We start from the raw sequence: 13,953 nt of genomic DNA on the forward strand, positions 1-13,953 counted from the left end.
TAATGTATTTTTGAAACTGTTTTTCTGTAGTATTCTGTAAAACTAAAAAAAGTGAGACTCAAGTTTGAGGTGAAGTTACCAACATGTAGTATTTTAACATTTTTTATATCCTTTTGCCAAAGTTCTTGTCAATTTTTTCACTCAATGAAATTAATTACAAAAAAATTATTGTGAAGCTATGAAACAAAAGTTAAAAAATCATACACTTTGTCCATTGTCTAGTAGTAATGTCTTAAAGAGATAACAAGGTTTAGGAATATATTCATCCTTGGTTTGTTGATGCTGTAGCTAAGGAGGAACATAAGGAGTGTTCATCCTTGGTTTGTTGATGCTGTAGCTAAGGAGGAACATAAGGAGTGTTCATCCTTGGTTTGTTGATGCTGTAGCTAAGGAGGAACATAAGGAGTGTTCATCCTTGGTTTGTTGATGCTGTAGCTGAGGAGGAACATAAAGAGTGTTCATCCTTGGTTTGTTGATGCTGTAGCTGAGGAGGGACATAAAGAGTGTTCATCCTTGGTTTGTTGATGCTGTAGCTGAGGATGAACATAAGGAGTGTTCATCCTTGGTTTGTTGATGCTGTAGCTGAGGATGAACATAAGGAGTGTTCATCCTTGGTTTGTTGATGCTGTAGCTGAGGATGAACATAAGGAGTGTTCATCCTTGGTTTGTTGATGCTGTAGCTAAGGAGAAACATTAGGAGTGTTCATCCTTGGTTTGTTGATGCTGTAGCTAAGGAGAAACATTAGGAGTGTTCATCCTTGGTTTGTTGATGCTGTAGCTAAGGAGGAACATAAGGAGTGTTCATCCTTGGTTTGTTGATGCTGTAGCTAAGGAGGAACATAAGGAGTGTTCATCCTTGGTTTGTTGATGCTGTAGCTAAGGAGGAACATAAGGAGTGTTCATCCTTGGTTTGTTGATGCTGTAGCTAAGGAGGAACATAAGGAGTGTTCATCCTTGGTTTGTTGATGCTGTAGCTGAGGATGAACATTAGGAGTGTTCATCCTTGGTTTGTTGATGCTGTAGCTGAGGATGAACATTAGGAGTGTTCATCCTTGGTTTGTTGATGCTGTAGCTGAGGATGAACATTAGGAGTGTTCATCCTTGGTTTGTTGATGCTGTTGCTGAGGATGAACATTAGGAGTGTTCATCCATGGTTTGTTGATGCTGTAGCTGAGGATGAAGATTAGGAGTGTTCATCCTTGGTTTGTTGATGCTGTAGCTGAGGATGAAGATTAGGAGTGTTCATCCTTGGTTTGTTGATGCTGTAGCTGAGGATGAAGATTAGGAGTGTTCATCCTTGGTTTGTTGATGCTGTAGCTGAGGATGAACATTAGGAGTGTTCATCCTTGGTTTGTTGATGCTGTAGCTGAGGATGAACATTAGGAGTGTTCATCCTTGGTTTGTTGATGCTGTAGCTGAGGATGAACATTAGGAGTGTTCATCCTTGGTTTGTTGATGCTGTATCTGAGGATGAACATTAGGAGTGTTCATCCTTGGTTTGTTGATGCTGTAGCTGAGGATGAACATTAGGAGTGTTCATCCTTGGTTTGTTGATGCTGTAGCTGAGGAGAAACGTTAGGAGTGTTCTTCCTTGGTTTGTTGATGCCTGAGAGGAACATAAGGAGTTTTCATCCTTGGTTTGTTGATGCTGTAGCTAAGGATGAACATTAGGAGTGTTCATCCTTGGTTTGTTGATGCTGTAGCTGAGGATGAACATTAGGAGTGTTCATCCTTGGTTTGTTGATGCTGTAGCTGAGGATGAACGTTAGTGTTCATCCTTGGTTTGTTGATGCCTGAGAGGAACATAAGGAGTGTTCATCCTTGGTTTGTTGGTACTGTAGCCTGAGAGGAACATAAGGAGTGTTCATCCTTGGTTTGTTGGTACTGTAGCCTGAGAGGAACATAAGGAGTGTTCATCCTTGGTTTGTTGATGCCTGAGAGGAACATAAGGAGTGTTCATCCTTGGTTTGTTGGTATTATTAATATCAACTGTTTAAAAGTTATTTGGTTTTTCTCCATGTTTTCTGTCTTGTATTGCACTTAGTTTTTGAAAACCATTTCTATCTGAAATTTTCTACAGGTGGTGGGACTTGCGTGTTAGCTGTCTGAATTTGGACCCTCCTTTAACTGTTCTCCCACACATGAGCTGTCAGGATGCTATTGACATAATGAACAAAGAAGGTTTTGATCAGCTGCCAGTTGTAGATGAAACAGGGTAGGTTTATACATTCCTTTTCTTCATTAGAGAGGGGTTTCATACTTTGTATTGGAATATCTTTATAACTGCAATCATTATGTTGTTTGATTTTTTTTCTCATAATAGGTATAATTTTTAATATTTTTTGTGTAATACTTCATTATATAATATCAGTTGATATACACCACTGTTATTCAGTAGGTAAGCTCCTCATTCTGTGAATTGTATTTTCCTATTCTGATTTTAAACTCATTTTGAAGATTGTGTAGAACCATGTTGCATTAGAAGAGGCTTTTATAATAGAATTAATGCATAAGGTTGAATTACTATTGGTTGATAGGAAATGGCAGTCTTGATTGTTAAGAGAATGCTTATATTGTTAATTGATAACACAGGCTTGCAATGGTTTTATTGTCTTTAAATTTTTACATGTTTTACAGTAATTCCTGTATGTTGAATCCTAAAATGATATCCATTTTTCTCCAATACTTGGATTTTTCAGAAAATGTCATGTGTACTTTTATGTAAGTGAATAATTTTCACTGAAATTGGGTCAGATTTTGTTATGCTTAAAATGTTGATACCCACTATCTGTAGATTTCTCTAGACCACTTGAGATGTGAGAATCGTATCAGTCATTCTATAACACTGGGAAACACTGCAATTATATAAATAGTTTACAGGCGATATAACTAGTCATTTCTGGATACTATTTGTTTGTGAGTGAACTTTGACCTTATTTTTTTCTCTTAAATATAATTTATTTGTTACTTTAGCAGAATAGGTTGTTTAAATGACCCAAACACGTTCTGTTAGATTTGTGATAAATTTACTGTAAAAAAATGTAGGCAAAATATTACAGAATTCACCAAAAAAGTGTATTATGTGCAAGGACCAAGACAGATCATGGACTCTACATCATTTGTGTTGATGAGTTGAGATAATAAACTAAAGGTAAGAAAAAGTATTTGCTTTTTGAAATTCTGGTGGTGTGATATGAGATGAAAAACCACAGAGATGACTGCTATTTTTCATCATTTCATGTTTTAAGGCCACAACACTAAACAAAAAACAAACAAACAAAAAATCTTATCTAAACCTTCAATCTACTATAAGACCTGATATACCTGTACCTACACCACCAGAGATTCTTGATTTAGTTTCATCTAATTCTGATTCTTATGTCAGTATAAATGATGTTAGATTTTTTTTCAAACTGATATGTCTAGTGAAGCACAACTTTTCACACAAGGTAAACTGGGTAACTTTTGAAGGATTTTGGCATTCCAACCACAACCCAAAGTACAAATATACTACAGTGATATACAATTCAAAGAGTTTGGTTGTAATTTGAGTACAAAAATTCATTTCTTTCACTCATATATTGACTATTTCCTTGAAAATCTCAGTGCTGTTAGTGAAGAACAAAGGGAAAGGCTTCATCAAGACATCAAGGAAATAGAGAGCAGGCATCAGAGAAGGTGAAACATCAGCATGATAGCTGATTACTACTGGCCATTCAAATGAAATGTGCTCCAGATGCAAGACATGAAAGACCACAACACATAGTTTTGATACTAAAAGACATAGACTTCTGAAATAAAATCAGGATGAATGAGAATGCATATTTATTTAACATCAGTTTTCTTCCATTTTCTTCAGTTTATTCATAGTTTTCTTAAACTTTGTAATAAAAAATGTTCATTTTAGTAAACAAAGTAATAATTTCATCTATCTTGTAAAAAATCCTTATGTTATAGAGAAAAATGTATATTATTTTTTAAATACATGCATAGATGAATTATGGAAAGTCCATTATTAAAACCAAAATAACTTTTATGAAGTTTAAATTCACAGGCCTCTGTTATTTAATGTACCAATAGAGAATTAGCTATTTGACTCATTGTTTTTAATTATTATTCTGTTTTTACCCAGTTTGTACTATCAGAAAATGTAATAAAACATCCAAGTTTTTCTGTAAATTTACAGTTAACGTATTTGTCAATAATGTGAAATAAAATTTTGTGCAGATGAATTGTTTTCAAATTTAGACATTTAAATGACAAATAAAAGTGGGTCTACAGAAACTACATCATTATCAATGTTTTATTAACCATACAATTTTAGTTAATATTTGAGGTCAGCCTGTTTTGGTAATTTACAAAAGAATACATAGTTTTTCCAAATGGAATCTTTGCAGTTTTTCTGTGTAGTTTCTAATTATTTTAGGAAAATATATTAATAGTTTGCTCTGCTTGTTTAACTTTATAAATTTCTGGGTGCCCTTTTTAAATGTTAATTTTAATGGGTTTTGTTCAAACCTGGCAAATACAGGGCTGCTGAGAGTCATCATAGGTCCAGGGAAAATTTATATGTGCCTTTCACATCAAACGTTTTTGGGTTGATGTTGCTTTTATGCATAAGTGATTGAAGACAAGGGTGATGTTTTCTTAAACATTCCCATTATCTTTCATTAGCCCCCAAGTATGCAGTGGGCCACAAGGAAACATTCCCATCTTTCCTACCTTCTCGTAAGGCATGAGCATATGTCGGTGTTATTGTTGAAAAAGTAATTTGTGTTCTCAAATGTTTAGTTAATTCAAAGGTTAATGTTAAAATACTCTGGTGTGTAAGTAGCTTGCAGATGTATTCCTCTTCTTTCTTCAAGAATAATCAAAGAAACTTAACAATAAATATGACATAATTTTTTACAAGTTTTATGATTATTATCCCTTTCTTCTGTTTTCAGAGTTGTGAAAGGAATGGTGACTCTGGGTAACCTGATGGCAAAGATTTTAGCTGGAAAAGTGACAGGCACAGCCCAAGTTTCTGAAGTGCTTTACACACAGTTTTTCAAAGTAAATAAATAACTTAGTGTATTTAAACATTAGATACAAGATACAGTATAAGCTATAGCCATCAAATTAAATATAATAGAATCTGTAGTCTAACATTTGTAGATTTTAAACGTAGTTGTTTATTATAAGGGAACTGTACAATGTGATGGTTAATATCTAAATATGTAGTATTTGGTAAGCTAATCTGTACAATGTAATTTTAACATTTTAAGTATGCAAAACTTAAGCTAACCTATGCAATATAAATCTTAACTTCTTAAATAGTTAATATTAAATATTTTAGCTTCTATAATGCTATTTTTAACATTTTAAATAGTATGATCCACTCGGCTACATACCTAGCTATAAGATATACTAGATTAATTTAAGTATTAATGTAACTAAATGTGCTGAATTGTAGGTTTTGATATGTCAATACTGGTGTTAAATATATGCAAGTATATAATTAGAGGTTTGATGTTCGTTACCTGTTTGGCTATTTGAATATATGCATATACACAGTTGGATAAAGTTATCTACGTTTCTGTTTTTTATTTTTTTAGATGCTCAACTAAACATGTAGATGTTGATATATGTTAACCTTAATACAAACATTCAAGTATTAGCATTTATACTGCATACTTTTCAATGTAATTTAAATCTTCCAAAGTACTATTAAAATATTGTATTAATACTTTCTATTTCTAAAGTAGATTTCTGTTTATTTTGCAGATTACTCTAGAGACAACACTCGGCAGATTGTATCGTTATCTGGACAAAGGTCACTTTGCCCTGGTAGTACATGAACAGAAACAGTGTAAGATTTTTATTTTCGTTTATTAAAAAAGAATGAGGAGTGAATTTATTGCAGATGACAAGATGACAACTGTCATGACTGTGGATGACGTGGTAAAAGATACTTAGCATCCTGTTGCTCACACATACCAATGTTACTGGTCAAAGAGTAAAAACTAACATTATAAAGCCCCATCTCTCCAAATAAATTTGGTAATACTCAGTTCATTTTTCTAGTACATAAAGTTGTGTGGCCATTTTCATAAAATTAAACATTTGACTACATTATTTATTTAAAATATTTCATATTCCTTTTTAAATATTAAATAGCCAGATGTAAACTAATCAACCACATTATTAAATGATGCAGGTGTAAAAATAAATATAATTCGTCCTGGGTATGTTGGATTGTGCAGAAAAACTTGAAAATGAATTTAATTGAAGGCTAGCAGTAACAAAGGTTTGGTGTTTTCAGCATCATATTGCTTGGTGATGTTATTTCAGAATCTTTTAACCCTTTTTTTATTTTTTATACCCGATAGTTGTTCAGGTTTGTCTGAGAACAACACCACAGCCCAGCTTTCAAAGATAAATTACAAAGTGAATTTGGATTAAACAGTATTTTATAATTGGTATCTTAGCATTATATAATGCCTCATTAGTTTCCCTCACAACAAATATTATAAAACGTGTTTGAACTGTAAACACAGGCCTGGCATGGCCAGGTGGTTAAGGCATTCAACTTGTAATCTAAGGGTCACAGGTTCGCGTCCCCATCACACCAAATGTGCTTACCCTTTCAACTGTGGGGTGTTATAATGGTATGGTCAATCCCACTATTCATTGGTAAAAGAGTAGCTCAAGAGTTGGGAATTGGTGGTGATAACTAGCTGCCTTCCCTCTAGTCTTACACTGCTATATTGAGGATGGCTAGCCCTCAAATAGCTTTGCGGGACATTCAAAAACAAACAAACTGTAAACACAGCACTTTTAGATGTTTGTTTCTGGCTTGTGAACTTAGATTTATCTCTTCCCAGAAAAATTTAAACTCGTATGGTTAGCATGATATTTATTTTATGTTTTACATCTTCTGTTTCATCAACTGTGATTTTATTAGTTGAACTTGTATTTATCTTGGACAGTCTTTAGAATGTTCATTAGGGTACCACCTTTAGTTAACGACCAATTGGAAAGTAGTATTCCAAACTTTAATACTTTTGTGTAAATAATATACGATACACTGGCATGAAATATAGTTATATTTTTCAAAATGTTTAAGTTGAAATCTTTGGTAATCAAAAACCTCAAGACAAATGAAATGTTTAGTGGCTTGGAATTTTGTTTCATTGTTCACAATGATATTATTTTGATTCCTGCTCATGTTTTTGTTTAATGTTATCACTGTTTGAAAGATACAGTAATATTCTTCTATGATGAGATAGAAAGAAGTTAAGATATTGTGATTTAGTGAATACAGTAAATCTAAAGCTTGTGAAAGCAAACTGTTTAGATGACACAACTGCTTTTTCATTGAATGAATTGTGAAAGTTAATTGTATTCAAGCAATATCTATTAAACATTTAAAAAAAAATATTTCAGAGGTAAACAGTGAAAAATTTATAACCTAAAAAAAGTAACACAAATACTAAAAGTGAACTTATGATATCTTTTACAAAAAAAATCAACCTAATTATTATTTAGAACGTTTGTAAAAAGTATGCAATGCAGTTTGTTTAATGTTCTGTTATATTCACTTTATCATAATATTCTATGTGTCCGAGAAAAGTTATAGATAAATTCTAAATACACAACAAGAATTCCATGTTAGGCACCTTAGTACTTGCTATAAATATTTTGATATTCACTCTTAATCAGATGAAGAGTTTCCCAGTGATGAAATTTGGAAACTAAAAAAAAACAAAATTGGTACTAAACTAGTTAACTACTTGTAAACAAGGAATTAAGCGTATAAGTGTTATACTATTTAACCTCTTTTAAACTAGGAATTTTGCAGGATAAGTGTTATACTATTTAATCTCTTTAAACAATGAATTTATCAGGATCATATAAAGCATGATTGTAGTAAAAAAAAAATGATCTCAAATTTAAGCACCACTTTTCCACCTTGTTAACAGAATGATCCCACCTGTATTGTTTGATTTTTCTTGATCAGTTCACTTCATGTGTAAAGTTACAATTGCTCTTTGAGTCATAAAGAATTAGTCCAATTTAAATATAGTTAGTGGTGTTGGACTTCCAACATTATGTATCAACCCTGAGCTTATTTAGTGATTTATTGAGTGTAACACTGAATCTAAGAAGCATTTCAAAATTTAATAAATATAATTTGTTTTTAAACTTTTTTAAATCTGTATGAAAAATAGATTTTATGTAATACAACTTATATAGAAGGATTGTAGGTACAAAGTGTTTGAGTTAATTTCTAAAATTTCTTAAAATCCCCTCATCTGTAGAATTTGTTGAGACTTCAAAATTATGAAATATTTCTTAAAACATGATATAAAGAAACCATTCTAAAATTTTTGGTTTAAGTACATTTTACTTATTATCCAAAAATGTGTTTGGGCCTTTGACTTTCCTTTAGTTGTTTTCTTAATACATTGTGTTGATGATTTTCTATCTAATTTGAATTCAGCTAAAACCTAACTTTCAAATAAATTTTAAGAACCAAAGTTGGTTAAAACTTAAATGAATTTTGAAAGTATAACAGCTTCATAGTTCTCTGCTTATTTCTCATAGTTCTTAATCGAGATACAGTTGAAACAAAACACGTTGTCATTGGAGTCGCTACTCGTATTGATCTCTTGAACTATATCACCAGTGAAGAAGAGGATATACATGGTAAAATAAGGTCTGATTCAACCTCCCCTCCACCGGATGATAATGAAATACAAGCATGATGTCAATAGAGGCAGCATTTCCTTTTCACAGGGACAAAAATTGTAGTCATGAGTTATTTTTCACAGAGATTTTCTTTATATTCAGTATCCAACTATAATTACTGCTTTAATGTTAAGTTTTTCTTTTCTCAACATTTTTTCTTCTTGGTAGTTTGATTTGTTGATGATGGGCAACCATTTTATGAAGTTAGAACAGCAATGTAACATAAAAAATAGAAAAACTGGTTTAAACATTTTGTAATGTTTAGTGTATTCTCTTGTATACTGGCTTACATTTTGAAACGTTTTAGGGAAGCTCACTGAAACTATGATTTCTTATATTTTTATTCTATGGTTTACGATTTATATACATTTCCTTAAATATTTTAAAACAACAGTGTGACACTTGTGATGTAAGCAAGAATATAAATTGTATTATTTTCCTTGTAACTGGGTACTAAGGAAGCTTAAGTTTATTTTTTTGTGTTATTGTAATTGTTGTCAGATGCTTTTTGTCATACATAAAGCATAAGAAGTTATAGGTTGTTATTCAGAGAAAAATATAGTGGTAGTTAAGCCATTAAAACTGTGTTTTTTGTGTACCTGAAAGCTTCTACAGTTAATGTGGTTGTACATTTGTTACTAGTTCTTTAAGAGTATTCACTTCAACAAGTAATGAATCAAGATTTACATAAGACATTCTTTATATAACTTTTCTATATTACAGCTTTCTCCATGTGATATGGTCAGGTATTTAATTTTCTTTTAATTTTTTAAGACTATTTTTATATATTCTTTATCCAATTTTTCTCAGTTTTTTTTAAGTGCATTGTTTATATGTAAACAACTGCTTTCTGTAGATTTATGCTCTGGTGTGCCAAATAATAGCCAGTTCTATCGATAAAAAAACACTTTTATGTTTAGTTTTTTATGTGCATTAGATATCAAACATAGTTTTGATTTACTGTTTACTTTTGAGATATTTTAAAGTGTTTTTTGACTATAAAATTCTAATAAACTTGGGCGTATATGTTCTTTTGTTTTTCATAATATGATTAACTCTACACATTTTAGGTTTTCAGTAACATCAAGTTATAAAACATATAACAGTGCTGTACTAAGAGAAAAAGTACTAACAGTAATATCAGTTTGAATTAGGAAGAATGGTGAACTGCTGTCATTAAAGTTACAAAGTGTAAATTAAGATTTGTTAGTACTCTATTTTACTGCATATTTTATTCATTAAGTATTCTATTTGCATTAAGATTTGAATATATCTAAATTTTTTTGAGTATTGTGTAGATAATTAATTATCAGATATTAGCTGAAAGTTAAATGTTACAGTTGTAGGAGGGCTCGTGTGTAGACTAAATGTATGAAGTTTGAAAAGTCTAATACCAAAGTAATGTATCTTGTTACTGTTCTGAATGCAATACCAGAAGACATGTTCAGTAAAGTGCATTTTGCTTTATATTACATATTATAAAAAATATTTTAAAAATCAGTATTGTTATTAAAAGAAACATGTTAACATATTTCTTAGAAATGCTTTAATAAAAATAAAAACTTTGAATATGGGTGCATTTTTACTACTGCCTCACAACACTATTTTGAAAACCAACAAGATAGTTAAAATATCAATCTAGCAAACATTAGTTCAGTTTTATCACATATACTGGATAACTTGATGGCCATGTAGTTTTTCAAATTAGTTTTAGTTGTATTAAAACAAAAATTTTTATATAGCACATAATATAAATACACTTGTAATTGCTGTTGAACAAATTTTTGTACAGTGTCTCTTCCATATTAACATGCTATTAGTGTAGTAGAAAACACATTTAAAGATGTAGGTATTAATAATAATTTCAGAGCCAGCTCTAGACAATATTTACCCTCGGAACGGCTGGTATGGGTTAACACTTTTATTGATAGGCAGAGAACAATGTTTCGTCCTTCCTAGGTCATCTTCATTGTTGTTCTCTGCTTATCAATAAAAGTGTTAATACCCATACCAGCCATTCTGAGACACATTTTTTATTTGAAGTGGGTTTCTCATCATCAAGAATATTGTGAACTTTGTAGTCAGGACTCTTGCTCCTATAAAACTTATAACTGTCAATTGAATGCTGATCTCAGCACTTATTGGGACAGGTACCCTGTGTATGTTGGTAAAACCCAAAGAGTTACATGATAATTTGAAATATCACACTTTGTTTTAAAACTCCATCAAAACATGAAATCAAAATTCTTAGTTAATAAAACAAGCATTTTCAGGTGAATTAAATTAACTTTTTAAAGGTGATTTAACAAAACCAGCATATCGGGGCTAATAATAAAACCCAACTTGTAATACATGAAATTGAGGTAATGTAAGTCTTTGGTCTGGCATGGCCAAGTGGGTTAATGCATTCGACTTGTAATCTGAGAATTGCAGGTTCGAATTTTCATCACACCAAACGTGCTTTCCCTTTAGGCTATGGATGCATTATAATGTTACGGTCAATCCCACTATTCATTAGAAAAAAAGAGTTGGCAGTGGGTGGTGATAAGTGGCCACCTTCCCTCTAGTCTTACACTGCTAAATTAGGGGCAGCTAGCACAGATAGCCCTCAAGTAGCTTTGCGCAAAATTGAAAAAAAAACAAACAAACAGTGCAAGTCTTCATGAGCATTAAATTAACTAATAAACTCCCTGAGATCCAAATGAACAACCAGAAAGTTAAACTATATTACTATCTAACAGTCGATTGCTTTAGAATTTTAAGGTTAAATAGCTGTAATCAAACTCATCTAAATGTTACAATATCCATAGCAAAGCTATTGTAATCTATAGAAAAGTAATCAAACTCATCTGCATGTTACATTATCCATAACAAAGTTATTGTAATCTATAGAAAAGTAATCAAACTCATTTGCATGTCACATAATCCATAACAAAGTTATTGTAATCTATAGAAAAGTAATCAAACTTCTCTGGATGTTACATAATCCATAACAAAGTTATTGTAATCTATAGAAAAGTAATCAAACTTCTCTGGATGTTACATAATCCATAACAAAGTTATTGTAATCTATAGAAAAGTAATCAAACTCATTTGCATGTCACATAATCCATAACAAAGTTATTGTAATCTATAGAAAAGTAATCAAATTCATCTGCATGTTACATTATCCATAACAACGTTATTGTAATCTATAGAAAAGCAATCAAACTTCTCTGGATGTTACATTATCCATAACAAAGTTATTGTAATCTATAGAAAAGTAATCAAACTCATCTGCATGTTACATTATCCATAACAACGTTATTGTAATCTATAGAAAAGTAATCAAACTTATCTGCATGTTACATAATCCATAACAAAGTTATTGTAATCTATAGAAAAGTAATCAAACTTATCTGCATGTTACATAATCCATAACAAAGTTATTGTAATCTATAGAAAAGTAATCAAATTCATCTGGATGTTACATTATCCATAACAAAGTTATTGTAATCTATAGAAAAGTAATCAAACTTCTCTGGATGTTACATAATCCATAACAAAGTTATTGTAATCTATAGAAAAGTAATCAAACTCATCTGCATGTTACATAATCCATAACAAAGTTATTGTAATCTATAGAAAAGTAATCAAACTCCTCTGGATGTTACACTATCCTTAACAAAATTATTGTAATCTATAGAAAAGTAATCAAACTCATCTGCATGTTACATTATCCATAACAAAGTTATTGTAATCAATAGAAAAGCAATCAAACTCACCTGCATGTTACATAATCCATAACAAAGCTATTGTAATCTATAGAAAAGTAATCAAACTCATCTGCATGTTACATTATCCATAACAACGTTATTGTAATCTATAGAAAAGCAATCAAACTTCTCTGGATGTTACATTATCCATAACAAAGTTATTGTAATCTATAGAAAAGTAATCAAACTCATCTGCATGTTACATTATCCATAACAACGTTATTGTAATCTATAGAAAAGTAATCAAACTTATCTGCATGTTACATAATCCATAACAAAGTTATTGTAATCTATAGAAAAGTAATCAAACTCATCTGCATGTTACATTATCCATAACAACGTTATTGTAATCTATAGAAAAGTAATCAAACTTATCTGCATGTTACATAATCCATAACAAAGTTATTGTAATCTATAGAAAAGTAATCAAACTTATCTGCATGTTACATAATCCATAACAAAGTTATTGTAATCTATAGAAAAGTAATCAAATTCATCTGGATGTTACATTATCCATAACAAAGTTATTGTAATCTATAGAAAAGTAATCAAACTTCTCTGGATATTACATAATCCATAACAAAGTTATTGTAATCTATAGAAAAGTAATCAAACTCATCTGCATGTTACATAATCCATAACAAAGTTATTGTAATCTATAGAAAAGTAATCAAACTCCTCTGGATGTTACACTATCCTTAACAAAATTATTGTAATCTATAGAAAAGTAATCAAACTCACCTGCATGTTACATAATCCATAACAAAGTTATTGTAATCTATAGAAAAGTAATCAAACTCATTTGCATGTCACATAATCCATAATAAAATTATTGTAATCTATAGAAAAGTAATCAAATTCATCTGGATGTTACATTATCTATAACAAAGTTATTGTAATATATAGAAAAGTAATCAAACTCACCTGAATGTTACATTATCCATAACAAAGTTATTGTAATCTATAGAAAAATTAATCAAACTTCTCTGGATGTTACATAATCCATAACAAAGTTAGTGTAATCTATAGAAAAGTAATCAAACTCATCTGCATGTTACATTATCCATAATAAAGTTATTGTAATCTATAGAATAGTAATCAAACTCATTTGCATGTCACATAATCCATAACAAAATTATTGTAATCTATAGAAAAGTAATCAAATTCATCTGGATGTTACATTATCCATAACAAAGTTATTGTAATCTATAGAAAAGTAATCAAACTCACCTGAATGTTACATAATCCATAACAAAGTTATTGTAATCTATAGAAAAATAATCAAACTCATCTGGATGTTACATTATCTGTAACAAAGTTATTGTAATCTATAGAAAAGTAATCAAACTCCTCTGGATGTTACATAATCCATAACAAAGTTAGTGTAATCTATAGAAAAGTAATCAAACTCATCTGCATGTTACACTGTCCTTAACAAAGTTATTGTAATCTATAGAAAAGTAAT

At 30.7% G+C, this 13,953-nt stretch overlaps 1 protein-coding gene across 3 annotated transcripts in view; it reads left to right on the forward strand.

Moving 5' to 3' along the window:
- The window catches only part of Cbs (Cystathionine beta-synthase), a 47,909-nt gene extending 37,607 nt beyond the window's left edge, over positions 1–10,302 (forward strand). For all 3 annotated transcript variants that reach the window (XM_076469221.1, XM_076469220.1, XM_076469222.1), the window contains 4 exons: positions 2,081–2,215; positions 4,947–5,055; positions 5,767–5,851; positions 8,590–10,302. In XM_076469221.1, coding sequence (XP_076325336.1) covers positions 2,081–2,215; positions 4,947–5,055; positions 5,767–5,851; positions 8,590–8,750 — 490 coding nt within the window. In that variant the 3' untranslated portion in view covers positions 8,751–10,302. The remainder of the gene's footprint in view (positions 1–2,080; positions 2,216–4,946; positions 5,056–5,766; positions 5,852–8,589) is intronic.
- The last annotated feature ends 3,651 nt before the right edge of the window (positions 10,303–13,953 follow it).

The sequence above is a fragment of the Tachypleus tridentatus genome, chromosome 12, assembly GCF_004210375.1.
Source record: "Tachypleus tridentatus isolate NWPU-2018 chromosome 12, ASM421037v1, whole genome shotgun sequence".
NCBI lineage: Eukaryota > Metazoa > Arthropoda > Merostomata > Xiphosura > Limulidae > Tachypleus > Tachypleus tridentatus.